General features: G+C 38.5%; 1 protein-coding gene across 1 annotated transcript in view; it reads left to right on the top strand.

Annotated features, from left to right (window-relative positions):
* The window catches only part of LOC150100544 (lysophosphatidylcholine acyltransferase 1-like), a 335,629-nt gene that overhangs the window by 166,757 nt on the left and 145,904 nt on the right, over window positions 1–22,968 (top strand). Inside the window, exon 9 of the mRNA XM_090401170.1 lies at window positions 517–599. Coding sequence (XP_090257296.1) covers window positions 517–599 — 83 coding nt within the window. The remainder of the gene's footprint in view (window positions 1–516; window positions 600–22,968) is intronic.

The raw sequence follows: 22,968 nt of genomic DNA, 5'->3' as shown, positions 1-22,968 counted from the left end.
GTGCAAGAAAATATAGAAAGAAACAAAACGGAATCAGTCCGCAAAGTCGATAGTGATGCATGTAACTTCAACGAAGTCCGCTTCTTGGTCAGACAGGAGGTTGAAAAGTTACAACAGACGCTTATAGAGCTTGGTAAGAGTGCAGTTAGCAAGGGTGTTAGAGCTAGGTTTTTTATTTGGAGAGTGGTGAATGAGTGGAATAAGCTGCCAGAGTCTGTTGTAGGTGCCATGACTGTGAATGAGTTCAAGGTGAGATATAATAGATACTGTGTGAATGTCGAATAGTTGTTCTTGACATGATGTTAGGGCCTCCCTCAATGAGTCTAAGTACTCCTTGGAGTTGACCGTAATAATAATAATAATGAAGCTGAACTTCTTTTTTTTTTTTTTGACCATGACAAATGACCACTGAGCATGTTAAGTGGAAGATGAGAATATAACTTGAACTGTTAAAGTTTCATTTTTTTTAATATAATTAACTGTTTAACATGGTTGCATTTAATTATTTTATTGCAGTATTTGCCAGTATACAAGCCTAATGAGCATGAACGAACAAATCCAAGAATATATGCAGACAACGTTAGAAAAGTTATGGCAGAGTATGTAATATTTACTCATATTTTAGTATTTGAAATAATACTGTAATAAATTCAGAAAGCAACTAGCCTCTTATAATTGATATAAGCCATTTCTTTCATGGTCTCAGTTATTACTTGAGTTACTTGTAGCAAATCACCGGCCTGGTTTAGCGTATCTGCTCTCCAGCAAAAGTATACAGGTTCGAATCCTGCCGTGGACTTAGGCGTTTGTGATGGTCTGTGAAAATACTTTTTGGTGGTGGACTGTAGATGGGGTGTAGTTAGTGGATGAGTGGTGAAGAATGAGAGTTATAGAGTAGGTCCCCTCCTTCAATGAATCTTTGGACTCCTTGGAGGTGTCACATAATAATAATAATAATAATAATAATAATAATAATAATAATAATAATAATAATAATAATAGATTAAGATGTAGTGAAAAATTCAAATTTCATCAAATGACTTGTTGCACTAAGTAAACATGTAAAAGATTACTGCATATTACAAATTTTTAAAAGTGCAATATCAGTATGTCACATATCACTGTTAATAAAGGTGCCAGTATGTCATACCGATGCATACCATCCCAAAAAAATGCTGATCTTTGGTATTACTCTAGTGTCCCTTATTATGGACAAATTAAAATATTGATGTTGGAATTTTTTTTTTTTTTTTTCACTTGGTTAGACTATAATAAATTTAGTTTAATCCTTCATCCAAGTGTAAGCCAGCAAAGTTTGCGCCTGAAGTATCTTCAGGACTGAGGCAACTCGTGGTAAAGGTGGACCAAGCTCTCATCACTTGTCTCAGTATCTCCCATAATGCAAAGCACATCTCCTTGGGAACATGTATAATGCTATGCATTAAGGGAAGGGCAACTACCCAGATCAGTTTCGACCTTTTTTGAGGTCTCGTCAGTGGGAGCCAGACCCAGAGGTGGTGATATTAAGGTGGAAGTAATGGAGAAGTTATATTTACCTATATGAGTTGCCAAAAGGTGTCTCACCTTATTATTAAATTAATCTGGATTTAGAGAAAGATGTTGGAAGTTTTTTTTTTATGGCACAAACTTTGTTTGCTTACACTTGGATAAAGGATTAAACTAAATTTATTATAGTCTAACCAAGTGAAAAAAAAACTTCCAACATCTTTCTCTAAATCCAGGGTAATTTAATAATAAAGTGAGACACCTTTTAGCAACTTGTATAGGTAAATATGACTTCTCCATTACTTCCACCTTAGTATCACCACCTCTGGGTCTGGCACCCACTGACGAGACCTCAATAAAGGTCGTAACTAGTCAGTAGTGGCCCTTCCCTTAATGCATAGCATTATACATGTCTGCAAAGAGATGTGCTTTGCATTATGGGAGATACTAAGACAAGTGATGAGAACTTAGTCCACCTTTACCACGAGTTGCCTCAGTCCTGAAGATACTTCTGGTGCAAATTTTGTTTGCTTACACTTGGATAAAGGATAAAACTAAATTTATTATAAAATATTGATTGTTGAAAGCATTATGGTATAAAGCACTCAACAGGAAAGCAATTTGGAATGCATATCAATCCAAAGTAGAAAAAGCCAGCAAAAATCCTAAAATGTGGAAAGGCAGCTGGTGTAAGTGATATTCAACCCGAAATGCTTAAATTTAGAGGTATAAAAGTTTTACACTGGCTGCTCTGCATAATTCAGAAGGACGAGACAGAGAGTAGAATTCCAAATGATTGGAGTAGATCTTCCATAGTACCCATCTATAAAATGGGAAATAAAACTAAATGTGGGAATTACAGAGGAATTTCCCTATTGAGTGTTCCTGGTAAGATTTATTCAAGTATACTTGAAAAAGCTTAAGGAAAATTGTGATAAGGAAGCTTAGAGAAGAATAAGCTGGATCCAGGCCAAATAAAGGTTGTCAGGATCAAATTTTCACCTTAAGACAAATAGTGCAATCTATAGTTGGTGAATTGAGTAGTGCACACAGAGAGCTGTAGAGTAGGTGCCCTCTCTTGATGAGTCCTTAGACTCCCTGTGAGAGAAGGGGGGGGGGGGAGTACATATATGCAAAATGCAGACAGTGGGAGGAAATCAATGAATTATAATAATAATAATAATAATAATGATAAATTGAAGATTCCAAGAAATTATATACTTGGTTTAATCCTTTATCCAAGTGTAAGCAAACAAAGTTTGCGCCTGAAGTTTTTTAAGGACTCGGGCAACTCCTGTATAGAAGCTAATGACTTTGCATCACTTGCCTTAGTATCCCATAATGCAAAGCACATATCCTTGCAGACATGTATAATGCTATGCATTATGGGAAGGGTCACTACCCAGACTGGTTTTGACCTTTATTGAGTTCTTTATTAAAACTCTGGATTTTAATAATAAGGTGCGACACCTTTTGGCTACTCATATATCAAAATACTGGGTCTGGCTCCCACTGATGAGACATCAATAAACGTCAAAACCTGTCTGGGTAGTGACCCTTCCTATAATACATAGCATTACACATGTTTGCAAGGATATGGGCTTTGCATTATTGGATACTAAGGCAAGTGATGCGAGGTCATTAGCTTCTATATACGAATAGTCACACTCCTGAAAATACTTCAGATGCAAACTTTGTTTGCTTGCACTTGGATAAAGGATGAAACCAAGTATATAATTTCTTGGTATCTTTAATTTATAGTATAACCAATTGGAAAAACTTCCATCAACTATAACAGTCTATATCTAAAATATAGAAGGATCTGTATTTATTATTATTACTATTATTGACACCAGACCTCCATGAAATCTAAAGACTAATCATGGTATTTAAGTTTTTTAGATCTGGAAGATGCATATGACAAGGTGCCAAGAAAAAAGCTGTTCAAAATGCTACAGTTATGTGGCATAAATGAGACATTATATTAAGTAATACTTTGTCTCTTTTTGACTTGTAAGTCCAGCGTTAGAATTGAAGGAAGTATAGGAAGATTGTTTGATGTTAAATCAAGCCATATACACCGTTCAAAAACACGTTTCCCTACCACAGCTCAAATCACCCGCCACGTGATTCAGTGACCCTAGCGCCACCCCAATTGTGAATTGTGCTGCATTTTTTTTCTCAGTAACACAAGTGTTCTGTAGTGGTTCTGCTTTTGGAGTTTCATTGTTATATATTGTGTTGTTATTTTTGGGTTACCGAGAAGGCGACAGCATTTTTGGTCAAAGAGAAGATAAGTTTTTGATATCTTGTATAGTTGAATATAGCGTTATATTTATATATATATATGTTTATATTTAGCGTTTATTTATACATATATCTGTGATAGAGTGTTCATATATACTTTTAGCAATTTGTTTAGTAGTTACTTGGCAGTGAGGAATGATGGTGGATGCAGCTGCAATCACGAATGGCATGTCACCAAGTCCTCAGCCATTTAAGTACTCTATTATATGTAACATAGTAAAGGATTTTGTGCCATGCACTGTTTGGGGCATGTATGCTTCCTGGGAGTTGGATATGTGGCAGGTGAGAGAAGGGGGGGGGGAGTGCGTATATGCGCAAAATGCAGACAGTGGGATGAAATCAATGAATTAGATATTTCAATAACCGACCTAGTTGCTTCAGGGATGGGAAATTATGTCAGGAGATGAGTAGTGTGATAGGAGAGAATGGCAAGCGAAGTATAAATGAGAAAATAAGAGTCAGGAGTGTGGAAGGCTTGAATGACTGTGAAGTTTACAAACATGGTTTTGATTAGGTAAATGAATGGCGAGTAACGGTGACTAACTTGCAGAGAGCGATAGATGAGCTGAAAGAGGAGGTGGAATGTGTTGTGAACAAGATGAGAAGTATGAAAGATGAAATTAGGAGAATGGAAAGATGTATGCAAGGCAAATCAGAATAGGACTGATAGAAAGTTTTGGAAATGATAAAAGAGGAGAGAATAGAAGCAGTAAGAGAGAGGGAATGAGAGAGAGGTTTGGAAATGATAGAAGAGGAGAGTATAGAAACAGTAGAAGAGAGGGAATGAGAGAAAGGTATGGGAATGATAGAAGAGGAGAGAATGGCAACAGTAGAAGAGAGGGAATGGGAGAGAGATGTGAAAGATAGAAGAGGAGACAATAGGATAAGTGGAAGAGAGAGAGAGTTATGGGAATGATAGAAGAGGGGAGAATAGAAACAGAAGGAGAGAGGGAATGAGAAGAATGCAAGGGAGCACTGGAACCAGGGATAGAGTGATGTCAGGAAGGCAGGTAAGTAGGGGAACACAGAGAGAAAGTGTTAGAGGAGAGAGAGAGAGAGTGAGGGATGTATGGGAGCAATCACGGAACAGGGTGCTACAAGGTGTAATGTATGGGGACTCAATAATATGTGGTGTGCAAGATAGAATGTGTGAGGAGTGTTTGCCTGGAGGAACGATAGAAAGTGTGGCAACATATGAGAATTATTATTATTATTACAGACTACTCCATGGAGTCCTTAGACTTATTGAGGGAGGCTTGAACATCAAGTGAGCGCTATCCAATGTTTGCACAGAATCAATCATACTTTGCTTTGAACTCATTCACAGTCATGACACTCACAGACTCTTGCAAACTGTTCCACTGATTCACCACTCTCCAAGCCAAAAATTTTGTTCTAACACTTATGCTAATTGCACTCTTGCTCAGTTTCCAAGGATGCACTCCTAGTTCTCCCACCATCAGATCTGTTCTGAAAAATTTCCTCTGTATTAATCTTGTAAAAATCCTTCAGGATGAAGAGATGTTGGAAAGGGTCCAAAGGAGACTGACTAAAATAGTTTCTGACCTCTGGAATGTCGAGTATGAGGAAAGATTGAGAAGATGTAATTTGCAGAGTCTGGTGGACAGGAGGAAGAGGGGAGATATGATAGAGACCTACAAGTTGGTAAGGGGTTGTTATAGGATCAATGCTGGAGAAGTTTTACAGAGAATAGTGGGAGATCAGGGGGAGAACCAGAGGTCATCCCTGGAAACTGTATAAAGAGGGTGTGAATAGGGGAGTGAGAGGCAGGGTTTTTTCGTGCAGAGTTGTGAATGATTGGAATGCCTTGCCTGAGAATGTGGTGTCTGCAAAGAGTTTGAATGTGTTTAAAACACAGTATGATGAGCTGTGTGTGTGATAAAAGGACCTCCCAGATGAGTCTTTGACTCCATGAGGTCTTGGGGTGGTAATAATAATAATAATAATAATAATTTATGTGTCTCAATCATATAACTCCTTTTTCACCTGTCAATCAATTTCTATAACCCATAAACTTTTTTTTTTATGTTGCTCCACCCACAAAAGGTTATTTTGTAAACCTATAGTACATTTTGTACCATGGGTGGGCTAAGGATTTTTTATCAATTTTTTGTATTTTTCATTTATTTTTTTACATAATCTACAAACCATGTTATAGAGACTAAACATGAAACTTTTTCAAGCCACTTCAGACCTCCAATAAGCGAGGCAGTGATCTCACACCAGTTGATGACATTTATCTTCTACCTAAAGATCACAGACATCCATGCCCATGGTGGAATTCAAACCCGCAGCCTGTTGGTTGGAGAGCAGGTATACTAATCAACCAGACCTGCATCACTTGGTCAACCAGACTGGCATCTTCAACCTGTTTTCATAAGGTTCATTACATAGACCTGCTACCATCTTGGTTACTCGCCTCTAGATCTTCTCCATCTCATTACCAAGAAACCAGGTGACTAGATCTGCATGCAGTAGTCAGAATACGATCTTATCAAAGCTTGATAAAGAGGAATAATAACCTATAATAACTCTGCTCGTCAAAGTATTCTCCAGTAATCAATCAATCTGATGTGTTGCTTTAGCTACTTTTGCTAAGTGTTCTCTAAACTTCAACTCCTTACCCACCAACACTCCCAAATCTCCGTTTTCATCATTTACTGGAGTATGGTTCCATCAGTGTCTATACAGCTGGTAATCTTTTCACTCCAAAATGCATAACCTTATACACTTTGCCAAATTAAACTGATGTCCATTCTCCTTTGCCCAGAGTGCCAGTCTATCCAAATCATCCTGAAAAATTTTAACATATTCTGTATTAGCTATTTCTCTACCCAATTTTGCATCATTGGCAAACACCTGAACAGTTCCTCTCTATCCCTTCCTGTAACAGTATCAGTATTGGCCCAAGAACAGAGCTTTGTATCATGCCACTAGTCACAAGCTTTCTAAACTCTACTCCTGGATGAACTACTCTCTCTCTCTCTCTCTCTCTCCATCAGCCACCCTCTTATCCATCTCACCAACCTTATATCCATCCACATGTGCTGCAGTTTGATAAGAATTTCATATGGTATCCTATCAAAGGTTTTTACAGCATACATTAGTATCACTGTAAACCCATTACGTTTATTCAGTTCAGCTGTCGCTGTATTATGAAACGTGAGCAAGTTATTGAGGCACAACCTACCATTTATATAACCATGTTGCTCCCCAAACAGAATCCTATTTCTGTCTATCCATTCCTGTATTTATTCTTGAGAGACACTTGTGACATTAAATTAAGAATTCTAAACACGTTAACACTAGAATATTTTAATGTTTGCGAAATATTTCAGGCTGAAACTAACAGACTATCCTCAGTGGCTTGATAGGAACAGTTTTTTACAAGGTGGAATACAAACAGTTGAGCATTCAAAAGTAGAACGAGCTGCATGATGTTACATTGCTAATCATTAAAGAGAGGTAAATTTCATCAGAGTGATGAATAAATTATGGGTATTAATTCACAATTTCATATAGCAATCTTAATTTATAAATTCAATTAAAGATAACATTATACTAAGGTAAGAATTAAAAGGTTTCAATTAAAAAAAAATAATTATTATTATTTTATTTATTTATTTATTTATTTTTTAGTGTTATCAGGATTAAACTTTCCCATATTTTTGACAAGGATATACAATCATTTCGATTCAAGTTAGGGCATTGAAGTAAGGCCTCAGCACTCTCTTTGAATAGGCATTCGAATTTATAGTGACATCTGTGTAGAAGGCGAGCCTTGGACCAGAGACTGTTGTGGCTTGTCTCTATCCCGTGCTGCACCAATCCAGACTTATCGGATTTGTTGTGAAGAATGTATGATTCATGTTGTTGTATTCTTTTTTCTATAGAGTGTGCGGTTTGTCCAAAGTACGACAGGTTGCAGTCACCTTCAAGTCACTTTCACCACCCACCTTCAGGTATTCTGACAACAACAGTTTACAGAAAACACACTTTTACTGGACGTTACATTCTCAAACAATCTGCCATTCAATCCTTATCAAAAAACAGGAATCATAAAACGTTTAATTCGACGAGCTAGAACTAATTGCTCAACTCCCCATGAATTACAGAAAGAAATTTCAACTATCAAGCATCACATGAAATTAAATGGCTTCTCCTAAAAAACTACACAACATCTGTTCGATTCCTACAGTCCAATCCAGAACAACAAAGAATTGATACGTTGAGTTCAAATTTTTTTATATTTCTGGGATTTCAGAACGAATTTCAAGAATTCAGAAGAAATATGATTTAACAGCTACTTATATCCCTTAACAAAATATCCACTTATTTTCCCTCTTCTAAAGATAAACGCTCAACTATGTCTCTGCCTGGTGTATATCAAGTTCCTTGTAACTGCAATCTGTCGTACTTTGGACAAACCGGATGCTCTATAGAAAAAAGAATACAAGAACTTCGATCATACTTTCTTCATGACAAATCCGATAAGTCTGGATTGGCACAGCATGGGATGGAGACAAGCCACAACATCCTCTGGTCCAGGACCAGAGAATGTCGCTATAAATTTGAATGACTATTCAAAGAGAGTGCTCAGGTCTTACTTCAATGCCCTAACTTGAATTGAAATGACTGTATATCCTTGTCGAAAATATGGGAAAGTTTTTAATCCAGATAACACACTAAAAAAAAATATATATATATATATATATATATATATATATATATATATATATTTTTTTTTTTTTAAAACATAGATTTAATGACTTAAAAAACCGAGATAACTTATAAAGATTTTAATGAGAATAATACAACTAGTTTCGGCTTATAACAGCCTTCCTCAGGTATTCATAAAGGAAAAGAATAGTAATAAATATTGAAGTATCTAAAAACTGGAAATTATAGGTAAAAATTGCCACACATAATTGATACATAAAAAACGTTGTATTTTTTCAAGTTGTTCCAACAGGCATGCCATTGTTTATTGCAAGTGTGCGTGCAGGCTCACACGTGAACGCCAATATTGAATAACTGCAGCATGGCTATCTGGGATGTTATAACTCAAATTGTTGTTTAAGTGGACAGGGTTCAGCAGGATTTCCCTTGATTCTACAATTTTTCTCTCAAAATCATCATCACAGCGAAAAATATTTTCTGATCTATCCCAGCAAATGGAGTGGCTTTGTTGATCATCATTAGGATTACTTGAAAAAAGAACATGACTGGATAACGCAGTTACATGAGATCTTTTGTAAGAGATGTCTCTCTTATGCTCTTCTATATGTTGTTCAATAGATTTGTTAGTTTGTCCAAAATAAGGGATATTGCAATTGCACCATAATTTATATACACCTGGATATTTTAGGTTGTGATGAGTAGGCTTTGGATGGCTGATTAGAGAATGGATTTCAGGAAGCGTGGTAAAGAACGTCCTGATATTGTATTTTTTAAGGACTTTAGCTAATTTTTTAGAGACTGTGCTAATGTATGGAATGGAGATGCTACCTTTAAAATTAATAGTTTCTGTTGTGCACTGCTTAGGAGGATCCAGAAAAAATTTCTTAATCGTTTTTTCAGAGTATCCATTTTGTTTAAAGATAAGAGTGAGGTGATTTATTTCTTTTTGCAGTTCATCTGGTTCATTCAAGAGAGAGCGTGCTCTGTGCCCTAAGGTAGATATAGTTCCAAGTTTTTGTGGTGGAAAATGATTTGAAAGATTATGCAGATATCTATTGGTACGAGTAGGTTTTCTGAATATAGAGATTTTTAATCTTTCAGAGCATCGTGTAAGCATGACATCCAGGAAAGGTAAGAAGTTATTATTTTCTAGATCAGCAGTAAATTTTATATTTTATATATATGTCGAATTAAGATAATTCGACATATTCAATTCTTCAGGAAGATCCTACAAGAGAATTACAAAACCGTACAAACAACTTGTTAAAGACTACGAGTGAACTTCCTCATAATGTTCATCTCTCTTTACGCTCTCTACATCCTCTTATCCCACGCATCTATGGAGTCATCAAAATACATAAAGAAAACATCCCTCTTTGCCCAATTGTGGAAGGAATTGACTCACCTACGTAAACTTTCCAAATATCTAGCAAAGTACCTCCAGTGTTTCTCCAATAAATCTTCATCTTTCATCGAAAACACCACAGATTTTGTTTCTCATATAAAAGATATTCCCATCAATGAAAATGACATTCTAGCAAGTTTTGACATTATATCTTTATTTACTAACGTTCCTACAGACGAGGTACTTACATTACTAAAGGACAAATTATCCAAAAAAATGTTTGCTTTATTAAAACATTGCATTCATTCTGGTTACTTCAGATATCAGGACTCTGTTTACCAACAAAAACAAGGCCTGGCAATGGGCAATCCTTTGTCCCCAGTTCTAGCTAACATCTTCCTTGAAGATTTTGAAATGAAAGCCATATCTTCCTTCTCATTTCAACCAAAAGTTTGGAAAGGATATGTTGATGATATTTTCATTATTTGGAATCATGGGCACACATCTCTCATACATTTTCTTCATCATCTAAACATCCAACATCCTAATATAAAATTTACTGCTGATCTAGAAAATAATAACTCCTTACCTTTCCTGGATGTCATGCTTACACGATGCTCTGAAAGATTAAAAATCTCTATATTCAGAAAACCTACTTGTACCAATAGATATCTGCATAATCTTTCTCATCATTTTCCACCACAAAAACTTGGAACTATATCTACCTTAGGACACAGAGCATGCTCTCTCTTGAATGAACCAGATGAACTACAAAAAGAAATAAATCACCTCACTCTTATCTTTAAACAAAATGGATACGTACTGAAAAAACGATTAAGAAATTTTTTCTGGATTCTCCTAAGCAGTGCACAACAGAAATCTGGATCCTCCTAGCAGTGCACAATTAGCAGTGCACAACAGAAAATATTAATTTTAAAGGTAGCAGCACTCCATTCCATACATTAGCACAGTCTTTAAAAAATTAGCTAAAGTCCTTAAAAAATACAATATCAGGACGTTCTTCACCACACTTCCTAAAATCCATTCTCTAATCAGCCATCACAAAGCCTACTCATCACAACCTAAAATATCCAGGTGTATATAAATTATGGTGCAATTGCAATATCCCTTATTTTGGACAAACTAACAAATCTATTGAACAACGTATAGAAGAGCATAAGAGAAACATCTCTTACAAAAGATCTCATGCAACTGCTTTATACAGTCGTGTTCTTTTTTCAAATAATCCTAATGATGAGGGATAGATCAGAAAATATTTTTCGCTGTGATGATGATTTTGAGAGAAAAATTGTAGAATCAAAGGAAATCCTGCTGAACCCTGTCCACTTAAATAACAATTTGAGTTACAACATCCAAGATAGCCATACTGCAGTTAGTCAATATTGGCGTTCACGTGAGCCTGCACGCACACTTGCAATAAACAATGGCACACCTGTTGGAATAACTTGAAAAAATACTACGTTTTTTATGTATCAATTATGTGTGGCAATTTTTACCTGTAATTTCCAGTTTTTAAATACTTCAATGTTTATATCTATTCTTTTCCTTTACGAATACCCGAGGAAGGCTGTTAAAAGCCGAAACGAGTTGTATTATTCTAATTAAAATCATTATATTATCTCGGTTTTTTAAGTCATTAAATCTATTTTTTAAAATGTATTACAACAACTGAGTAAAAGCCTATGGTCACACACATATATATGATGATGATGATGATGACAATGAACAGCCATTTTTCTACCCACTATAGGGTGAAAGCCTCTCCCATTGCGGGAGGTGTTGGGTCTACTACTCCCATGGTGACCTAGTCCATATTGGGAGAGTATATCTATACTTGGGTGGAGGAATGTTTAAAGGTGGAAGACAATCACAGATATCCATACCTATGCGGGATTCGAACTCGCAGCCTATTGGCTGGAGAGCGGATATGCTAACCACTCGGCCATCCGGGCCGGCATATATGTATATATATATTTTTTTTTTTTTAAATTGAGACCTTTAATTCTTACATTAGTCTCATTTTATCTTTAATTGAATTTATAAATTAAGATTGTTTTATGAAATTGTGAATTAATACCTATAATTTATTCATCACTCTAATGAAATTTTCCTCTCTTTAATTATTATTATTATTATTATTCAGGCCTTCATGGAGTCAAAATACTCATCATGGGAGATCCTTCATAAGAACATAAATTCTGTCAAGACTTATCAAGGGGGGGAGGTTCCCCCCCCAAGAAACACAAAGTCTATCATACTACTCCTTAAACTCATTGACCGTTCTCGCCCTCACCACTCCATCAGGCAATGCATTCCACGGTTCAAACACCCTCCAAGCAAAGAAACCACTTCTCACCCTCTTGCTCACAGTTTCCTTTCGTAACTTCCAGGGATGGCCTCTTGTCATCACTCCTTCCCGCTGTTCAACCAAGTGAGAGACCTCCCCAGTGTCAGCCCTGTAACCACCTTTCAACAGTTTAAAAGTATGAATCGTATCACTTCTCCTTCTTCTATCCACCAAACTCTGCAGTCCACATTCCCTCAGCCAATCCTCATAACTATCCTTGTACAATCCTGAAGCCATCTTTGTCATCCATCTTTGTATCCTTTCCACAGTTAATTTATCCCCTTGAAATCCTGGGGGACCAAATCTGAGAACAATAGTCCAGGTGTGGTCTGATCAGAGACTTATACAATGGAATGATAACCCTCTTATCTCTGCAGGTCAGTGTCCTTCTCATAATTGCAGCAATCCTCTGTGTTACCTTCACCACCTTTGCAGTATGTCCCCTAAACTTCAGGTTTCTATCAATCATCAACCCCGAGATCTCGTCTCCCCTACTTCCTCCAGTATAACTCCTCCCATAGAGTATGCAGTATCCCATCGATGTTTCCCAAATCTCAAGACCTTACATTTTGCTGCATTAAACTGAAACCCCCATTCATTTGCCCATCTATCTAGCTTATTCAAATCCTCTTGCAGGGCTACCACATCTGCACTATTACTAATAATCCTTTCCAGCTTCGCATGATCCACAAACAACTGAATATCCCCTTGCAATCCACTGGCAATGTCATTGATATAAAGGTTAAACAATATAGGTCCTAGTACTGAGCCCTGTGGGACCCCACTTGTAACCTTCTGCCTCCTTGAAACTGCTCCACCATACACAACTCTCTGATACCTATCAGACAGCCAATCCTGAATCCAGTTGATCAATCTGACATCCAGCAGCTTATCATGTGGCACCCTGTCAAATGCCTTTGCTAAGTCTAAGAAAATTGCAGTATATGCCTTTCCTTCATCTAATGTTCTTGTAACTTTATTATAAAAGGCTAACATATTGCTAAAACAAGTGCACCCTTTCACAAATCCATGTTGACTCTCACAGATAATATTACTCTCATCTGCCGAATGCTGTATACGGTCCCTCACTACTTTCTCCAAGATCTTAACAACTACTGATGACACACAGACTGGCTTTTGAATTATCAATTGTTTCTATTCCACCTTGTAAAAAAACTGTTCATATCAAGCCACTGAGGATAGTCTGCTAGTTTCAGCCTGAAATATTTGGCAAACATTAAAATATTCTTGTGTTAACTTGTTTATAATTCTTAATTCCTGTATTTAGGTCTTGACTAACTTGTTTGGTACCTTGACAACAATTCCTGATATGATGATCAGTCGGCAATTTGCTAGATCAGTCTTGGAGTCTCTTATATACAATGGAACTATTTTCATCAGTGGAAGACAGAACCAGAAAAGATACTAGTGTTTTTCAACTTTCAACTTTCAACTTTACTGACATTAGGGGGTGAAACAAAAGCTTTTCATATTCCCCGCTATCTTAACAGAAACTGTGAGTGGAGAAAGTTTATGAGCTAATTACTTGCTCTGAGTAGGCTAGAAGATTAGTCCTCAGTGTTGAAGTTTAGGATGGCTTTAGGTCTTTTATGTTTAAATAATCCATTGCATCATATTCTGCAGCCAGTTGGATCAGTTTGTTATGGTGCACATATGCTTTTGAGAAGAATATAATTGCAATAGTATGCATGAAAGTGTAAATATAGGGGACATTTGTGTCCCGATGAAGCTGCACACTTCGTACGAACCATGGGGCGTTAAAGATCATTCTGAGACATTTATTTTGCACATGTTGTAACTTAAGAATATTAATATTAGTGGTATGACTCCAGGCTGGTGAAGTTTAGATGAATATAATAGGACGACAATGCTTTTCTGGGGATTTACTTGAAGTCGCCATTTGGCGAAGTATTGTTCAATTTGTGATAGGTTTTCTTGATGCTAGGTGCGGCTTTAATCGTTGCATCATCTTCATATACTTGTGGAAAGGTGTGAAAATGCATCTGCATATAGGGCTTTGATTGAAGACAATGAGTTGTGTGGGATATCACACAAGTATAAGGAAAATAGAAACGGTGCTAGTAAGGATCCTTGTGGAACTCCAGCCAGTTTTTGTGTCGAAACTACCCAACACATCCTGACTTGCATTTGCCTATCGTAGAGGTATGCTTTTATTAGATGAATGATTCCCATTGGTATACCGATGGTATACCATTGGTATACCGCCAGGAGTATCCGGAATAAGGGAGAGGAATTGGTGCCGCAGATAGCATCAGCCTGGCCAAAAATTATTGCGATCACTGAGACGTGGTTGACAGAAGGGGATATAAAAACAGGTATAGAAGTCGCATTGGGTATAGCATTTTTCGTCAGGATAGGAGGGGAAAGCGTGGTGGTGGGGTGCTGCTTATGATAAGTGATGACCTATGTCCTCTAAGAGTGGAGAATTTGGAAGGAAGTGAGACAAATGATTTTGAGAGCGTATGGTGTGAGGTAGAGGTATTCAAGACAGGATATTTAGTGGGGTGTTGCTACAGACCCAGGAGCACAGAGGATGGGGACCAGGAGATGTTTAGACAGCTAAGTTTGGCAAGTGCAAGAAGAATGATTGTTATGGGAGATTTTAACTTCAGTAGTATAAATTGGAGAGAGGAAGATGCATGTAACAATAGGGGAATGGAATTTCTAGAATTCTTGAGGGACAAATGTCTTAGGCAACATGTAACAGAGGGAACAAGAGGTTCAAAAATTTTGGATTTGGTTATAGCATCAGAAGAGTTGATAATAACTGAGTTGACGTCTCTCCCACCAGTTGGAGAGAGTGACCATATGGTGTTGACATAGAAAATGAATAGACATGCAGGAGTATCAAAGAGACGGGAACTTATGTGGAATTATAAGGCAGGTGATTATAATAGTCTTAGACGTCAACTTCGGGAAGTTTCATGGAGGGAGGAATTGGACGGCCGGGATATCACCAGTGCATGGGAAATTGTGAAAGAATATTTGTTATCAGCAATGGTAAGTTGTATACCACGAGTGAAGAAGAGGGCGCAATGTGGAGTAAAGTGGATGACAAACAACATTAAACAGGAACTGCATGCGAAAAAGAGGCTATGGAAGAGATATAAGGAGACAGGTGAAGAGAGGATGGGTGAAGAATATAAGACACAGGCCAGAAGAGTGACTCGTGTGGTAAGGAAAGCGAAACTGGAATATGAGAGGAGATTGGCCCTAAGATCCAAAGAAAATCCTAGGGAATTTTTTAGCTATGTGGCCAGTAGGAGGAGAAATGACTGTGGAAGAATGATATTGTGGGATAAAAATGGGAATAGAGTGACTGATGCAGAGGACATAGTGGAATTGTTCAATGAACACTTTATTGGAGTATTTCATCCTAGAGGAGTCAGTTTTAATGCTAGAGGGATAGGACTGGTACGAGGTCTGGAGGTACAGGAGGAGAGTGTGTTTCAGATAGTGAGTACTCTGGATGTCAGTAAAGCTGTGGGACTGGATGGTATTTCGCCACGAGTTTTGAGAGAATGTGCTAGCGAATTGACAATACCTTTAACGTGGCTTTACAATGAAAGTCTGGCTTTGGAAAAGGCGCCCAGGGAATGGAAGGAAGGTAAGATAGTGCCATTGCATAAGGGTGGTAACAGACTGGAAGTGTCTAATTATAGGCCAGTCTGTGTGTCATCAGTAGTTGTTAAGATCTTGGAGAAAGTAGTGAGGGACCGTGTACAGCATTGGGCAGATGAGGGTAATGTTATCTGTGAGAATCAACATGGATTTGTGAAAGGACGCTCTTGTTTTAGCAATATGCTAGCCTTTTATAATAAAGTTACAAGAGCATTAGATGAGGGAAAGGCATATACTGCAATTTTCTTAGACTTGGCGAAGGCATTTGACAGGGTGCCACATGATAAGCTGATATTTAAGTTGCAGCACATGGGTCTGGATGTCAGATTGGTCAACTGGATTCAGGATTGGCTGTCTGATAGGTATCAGAGAGTTGTGTATGGTGGAGCAGTTTCCAGGAGGCAGAGGGTTACAAGTGGGGTCCCACAGGGCTCAGTACTAGGACCTATATTGTTTAACCTTTATATCAATGACATAGCCAGTGGATTGCAGGGGGATATTCAGTTGTTTGTGGATGATGCGAAGCTGGGAAGGATTATTAGTAATAGCGCAGATGTGGTAGCCCTGCAAGAGGATTTAAATAAGCTAGATAGATGGGCAAATGAATGGGGGAGGATGTCAGTTTAACGCAGCAAAATGTAAGGTCTTGAGGTTTGGGAAACATCGATGGGATGCTGCATACTCTATGGGAGGAGTTATACTGGAGGAAGTAGGGGATACAAGAGATTTGGGGTTGATGATTGCTAGAAACCTGAAGTTTAGGGGACATATTGCAAAGGTGGTGAAGGTAACACAGAGGATTGCTGCTATTATGAGAAGGACACTGACCTGCAGAGATAAGAGGGTTATCATTCCGTTGTATAAGTCTCTGATCAGACCACACTTGGACTATTGTTCTCAGATTTGGTCCCCAGGATTTGAAGGGGATAAATTAACTGTGGAAAGGATACAAAGACGGATGACAAAGATGGTTTCAGGACTGTACAAGGATAGTTATGAGGATCGGCTGAGAGAATGTGGACTGCAGAGTTTGGCGGATAGAAGAAGGAGAGGTGATATGATTGAGACTTTTAAACTGTTGAGAGGTGGTTACAGGGTTGACACTGGGGAGTTCTTTCCCTTGGTTGAACAGCCAGAAATAGTGATGACAAGAGGCCATCCCTGGAAGTTACGAAAGGAAACTGTGAGCAAGAGGGTGAGGAGTGGTTTCTTTGTGTGGAGGGTGGTTGAGCCGTGGAATGCATTGCCTGATGGAGTGGTGGGAGCGAGAACGGTCAGTGACTTTAAAGAGTGGTATGATAAACTTTGTGTTTCTCAAGGGGGGGGACCTCCCCTCGATGAGTCTTGACAGACTTTATGTCTTAGGAAGGACCTCCCTCGATGAGTCTTTTGACTCCTTGGAGGCCTGAATAATAATAATAATAATAATAATAATATCAGTTTGTATAGCAAACCATAATGCCAAAACTTGTCATATGCACTGGCTATGTCAAGGAAAACAGCCCCAGTGCATTGATGCCAGTTAAAACCCGTGATGATATTTTCCACTAATATCTGCGTATTTGCTGTGTATTGCTATGAGATTGGTGGAAGCCGAACTGCTCCTCAGGCAGGATATTTAATCGGTGTACTGAATCTTGGAGTCTGGTAAGAATTACCTTCTCGGCAATTTTGCCAAGATTTGAGATGAGGCTGATTGGTGTGTAACTTTGAGGCAATCTGGGGTCTTTTCTAGGTTTATGGATTGGCATTATGTCCGCCAGTTTCCAGTAGGAAGGGAAATGTTTGTATGGAATTAATTATATTCCATATAGTGAAGGATGGAATTAATTATATTTGTCAGATGGACAATAGCTCTATGTGGTAGAAGCTTTATCACCTTGTTAGAGATATCGTCAGGTCCAGGAGCCTTTTTGTTCTTAAACTTCTTAATAATATAATATATTTCAGCAGGTGAGGTGGGTGCAATTTGAGTGGAATATGTGACAGAAGATTCGAGTGAACATCTGATGTTACGGTGGATCTTGTATATATGGTTAAAATCGAAGTGATCGTATGCAGGTTTACATTGTTTTTCTAGATGATTTGCTATTGCTTCAGCTTTATCAGTATCAGTGCGGATGAGACCTGAATCTGTTTGGAGGCGGGGGGAGGGGAAGAGGTTTATTTCTGTTTTAAATCTTTTGGATGAGATTCACATTAGATGAGGGGAAAGGCATATACTGCAATTTTCTTAGACTTAGCAAAGGCATTTGACAGGGTGCCACATGATAAGCTGCTGGATGTCAGATTGATCAACTGGATTCAGGATTGGCTGTCTGATAGGTATCAGAGAGTTGTGTATGGTAGAGCAGTTTCAAGGAGGCAGAGGGTTACAAGTGGGGGTACCACAGGGCTCAGTACTAGGAGCTATATTGTTTAACCTTTATATCAATGACATTGCCAGTGGATTGCAAGGGGATATTCAGTTGTTTGCAGATCATGCGAAGCTGGGAATGATTATTAGTAATAGTGCAGATGTGGTAGCCCTGCAAGGGGATTTGAATAAGCTAGAGAGATAGGCAAATGAATGGGGGGTTTCAGTTTAATGCAGCAAAATGTAAGGTCTTGAGGTTTGGGAAACATCGATGGGATGCTGCATACTCTATGGAAGGAGTTATACTGGAGGAAGTAGGGGAGATAAGAGATCCGGGGTTGATGATTGATAGAAACCTGAAGTTTAGGTGACATATTGCAAAGGTGGTGAAGGTAACACAGAGGATTGCTGCAATTATGAGAAGGACAGTGAGCTGCAGAGAGGCTTATCATTCTGTTGTATAAGTCTCTGATCAGACCACACTTGGACTATTGTTCTCAGATTTGGTGCCCAGGATTTGAAGGGGATAAATTAACTGTGGAAAGGATACAAAGACGGATGACAAAGATGGTTTCAGGACTGTACAAGGATAGTTATGAGGATCAGCTGAGGGAATGTGGACTGCAGAGTTTGGTGGAAAGAAGAGGAAGAGGTGATATGATTGAGACTTTTAAACTGTTGAGAGGGTTGACACTGGGGAGTTCTTTCACTTGGTTGAACAGCGGGAAGGTGTGATGACAAGAGGCCATCCCTGGAAGTTATGAAAGGGAACTGTGAGTGACAGAGAGAGCGAGAACGGTCAATGAGTTTAAGGCGTGGTATGATAGACTTTGTGTTTCTTAGGGGGGGGGGGCCTCCCCTTGATGAGTCTTGACAGACTTTATGTTCTTAGGAAGGACTTCCCACGATGAGTCTTTTGACTCCATGGAGGCCTGAATAATAATACTACTAATAATAAGAATAATTCCATATGGAGTGGTTATCAGGAGAGATGGAGGTCAATTTTTTTTCCCAGAGTTGACTTCTATGGGCTGAGAGGGCATCTCTCACTGCAGAGTTGAACCTGTTGAACCTGTTCTGTTTGTCTTGCAGCACCCTGGTGTTGTGGTATCTTTTTCTTGCCTTGTTTTTTTCTCTGATCAGATTCATAGTATCTTCTGGCAAGTGGTTGGATTTGCAGGTAGTTGCAGGTGTAGTAACTGTTGCATAGGCTGCTTTAATCTGTTCTGTTAGATTTTTAATGGTTGTTTCAATTTCCTCTTTTGGTTTTATGTTGGGAACAGGACCAATATATTTCGAAAGTACCTTGGATAGCCTTTCCCAAGGAATGAACGAGTGAGGAGGGGGAGATAATTTTTCAAGGTTTACCAATTTTAACCATATTGGATTGTGATCTGATGATAGATCATTAATCATCATTAAACTGTATTGGAGTCTGATATGCTGCAGTATGGCTATGTCCAAAACATCAGTCCGACCATAAGTGTTGTGATGGATGGTGTCAGCAGGACCTATCACAAGCAGGTTGTTGAAACCAGCATAGTTTTGTAATATGTGTCTATTTTTGTTGGTGGAACGGCTATTCCAGATTGAATGCTTGGCATTTAAGTCACCTGCCACAATGATAGGCTCTCCAGTATCGAATAAGGCGTTCAAATCAGAGTAGAGTAATATTTTTTGTGGAGGATTATATGCTGTGAAGATTTTAATTTGCCAGCAGAACTTGTGAGAATCTCAATGGCAGTGACCTCAAGGTTGGTGGTAGGAGGGATGTTTATAGAGTGATGAGAGATGAAATTTTTAATGAAAATTACCTGCCTCCTCCTCTGTGGGATAGTCTATCGGCTTTGTACAGTTGATATCCACAAATTTTGGGGTTGTCTGAAGGTGTTATGTGCATCGCGTTTAGTAAAAGGACATTTGGCTGATGTCTTTGGGCGAAATCCTGAAGTTCTAAAATCTTACTCCTCAGGTCATTCGCATTCCATGCAATGATCTCTAGAGAGTCTGGTTTTAATTTGTTACTGTTCATTAGTGTGTGCTGAGATAATGGTTTGTGTATCCTTTAGGAAACTTTTGGTGGAAGAAGGTGAGGGGTTGGATCTACTAAAGTCCAGCAACATATTTGCTAGAGAGGCAGTGATGATAGCTGTCAAATTGGATAGTGGAGCTGGTTGAATCTTTTCCTGAGTTAACTTTTTTACATGAACTACGTCTGCATATGTCTTTGTCTGATTCCGTTGAGATGATCTTTTAGAGATATCTGGTTGCAGAGGATGAGTTTCTGAGTGTTTTTGGATGTTTGTGGGGGACTGTGGAGTTGTGGTCTCTGGGATAGGTCTGCTATGGGGAGAGGAGAGTCTGCCTACTTCCGCCTGCTTGATTTTCAGGTTTTGGATGCAACCTCTATAATTGGCAGTATGAGGGCCGCCACAGTTGGCGCATTTTGCCAGAGTAGTTTTTGGTTTTGTACATGTGTTGGCAGGGTGGCCTTTTGCACACTTCAAGCATTTGAACTCTGCCTTGCAAAGTCTCTGTGCATGACTGAATCTTTGGCTTCTATGGCATTGTCCAGTAGAAGCCTTCTCTCTCAAAGGCTCTGGGGTGATTCTAAGACCACATACTGATTTGAGGTCATAGATATTTTTGTAGACTTGATGTATCTCTATTAAAACTAGAGGAACGGGTGTTTTGTCTGCTTTAGTCATCCTGCTGACCTTGATAGGTGGTAGGTCCTGGAGGCAGAGATCAGCCTCTATTTCATCAGAGGTTATATCCTCTGAGAGAGACCCCCTTAGAACCACCTTCAAATTTTGTTCCAAGCCAAGAGAGAATGTATGGTATTGGATATTGTTTGAATCCAGCTCTTTAGTTAGTTTTCTAAAGTCTAACACAGTAGTAGGTGAATCCTAATGCCATCGTCAGTATTTTTAGCCGAGATATATTGTATCTGAAGGTTTGACATGGATCTCAGTTGTGTCCACTTCCTTTTTTCCCGTAGGACAATCAGAGGTACCCCTCTCTTTGGGGGAGGCAGTGTGATCAAGGCTGGGGGTGTCCTCTTCCATACCTAAATCCATGAGAGGTTCAGTGTCAGAGGTTTTACGTTTCTTACAAGCCCGAGTTTCATCCAAGTCTATAGTAGGGGAAATCACCAAATTGAGTTTCTCCTCAGTCTGGGAACTGTCTTTGCACTCATCAATTTCATTTGGCAAGGAGTAGAAATTAAGACTGTCGGGCCAATCATTTTCAGCTTTTTTCAGTATCTTTTTGAGTATGCTAATTAGACATCCTTTGGTGCTGAGTGAGTTAATATAAGCATCATCATCCTCTTTCTCACACATTACGAGATATTTAGAACAATAAGTCAGCAATGGCGGTTAGGCCTAGCGAATTGGCATATATATAAATACAGATCACTTACCTGTGAGTGGTTAGTTTTAGTAACCATGGGCACTTCTTCAACACGTACACACTTGTCTAGAAATTCTTACGACTCTTATGATAAAGAAAAGCAGAATCCATTAACACTATTTTATGGATCAAAAGCACATTCATAACGTTACTGCTTCTGTTGCTCTTACTACCTTCGGAATCATACCAGTGTTGAAGTAATGTTGAAGTTATATATTTCCCATATACAAGTAGTGAGAAGGTGTATTACCTTATTATTAAAATACTCTGGATCAGAGATGGATGTTAAAGTTTTTATGCTTATACTATAAATTAAAGATGCAAAGAAATTATATTATTAATTTAATCCTTTGTCCAAGTGTAAGCAGACAAAGTTGCATGTGAAGTATCTGATGATACTTCACATGTTCACAGTTTCAACATCAATAAATGTTGAAACTGATCTGGATAGTAGCCCTTCTCATAATATATACATCTCAAAGGTGGTGTGCTTTGCAGTATGGAATTCAAGATTATGAACATGAAGAGTAAGAAAGCAAAGATTGTGAGTCTGCTGCCTTGGTATGATTAGACAGAAATGAGGAGGGCGACAATTGCCAATGAGTTAATGAGAAGGTGGTGCAGAAGGAATGGTATCCAGGTTATAGATATGTGGAGTGAATTTTATGGATGTAACGACCTGTAAATGCCTGATGGACTGCACTTGAATGGTTTTGGAGTTATATGCTTGGAGAAAATATTGTTCAGTGAGAGTTATTATTATTATTACATCACACCTACAGGGAGTCCAAGGACTCATTGAGTGAGGGCATCTACTCTACAACTCTACATCTCACTACCCTACCAACCTTCATCATCTAACACCAATGCCATCTACTGCCGACTACCACCACTAGTACTATTACAGACAATCACAACATCCATGCCCACAGCTGAATTAGAACCTACAGCCTTTTGGCTAGAGAGCAGATATGCTAACCACTCGGCCAACCAGGCTGGCATTAAGAAATGAAAATTCAGCAAAACTGGAGAAATTAGGAGCAAAGCAATCAAGCATGTGTGTGGGCACCCCTGGGAAATTGAATTTGAGTGCAGGAATGTTTGTGATGAAATAGCCACCTATTTCATCGCAGCCTATCTCATATGAAATAGCCACCTATTTCACATGAGATAAATGAGTATGAGTACAGTAATGATTCTGAAGAGCTAAGTACAGCTTCCAGAATTTGAATCTGAATGGATAGTGGGAGATCGGGGGAGAACCAGAGGTCATTCCTGGAAACTGTATAAAGAAGATGTGAGTAGGGG

Source organism: Typopeltis vanoorti, chromosome 12, assembly GCF_054136105.1.
Source record: "Typopeltis vanoorti isolate ZY-2024b chromosome 12, IOZ_Tvanoo_1.0, whole genome shotgun sequence".
Lineage (NCBI taxonomy): Eukaryota > Metazoa > Arthropoda > Arachnida > Uropygi > Thelyphonidae > Typopeltis > Typopeltis vanoorti.
Note: the sequence above shows the minus strand (reverse complement) of the source record. Positions and strands in the feature narration are given on the sequence as shown.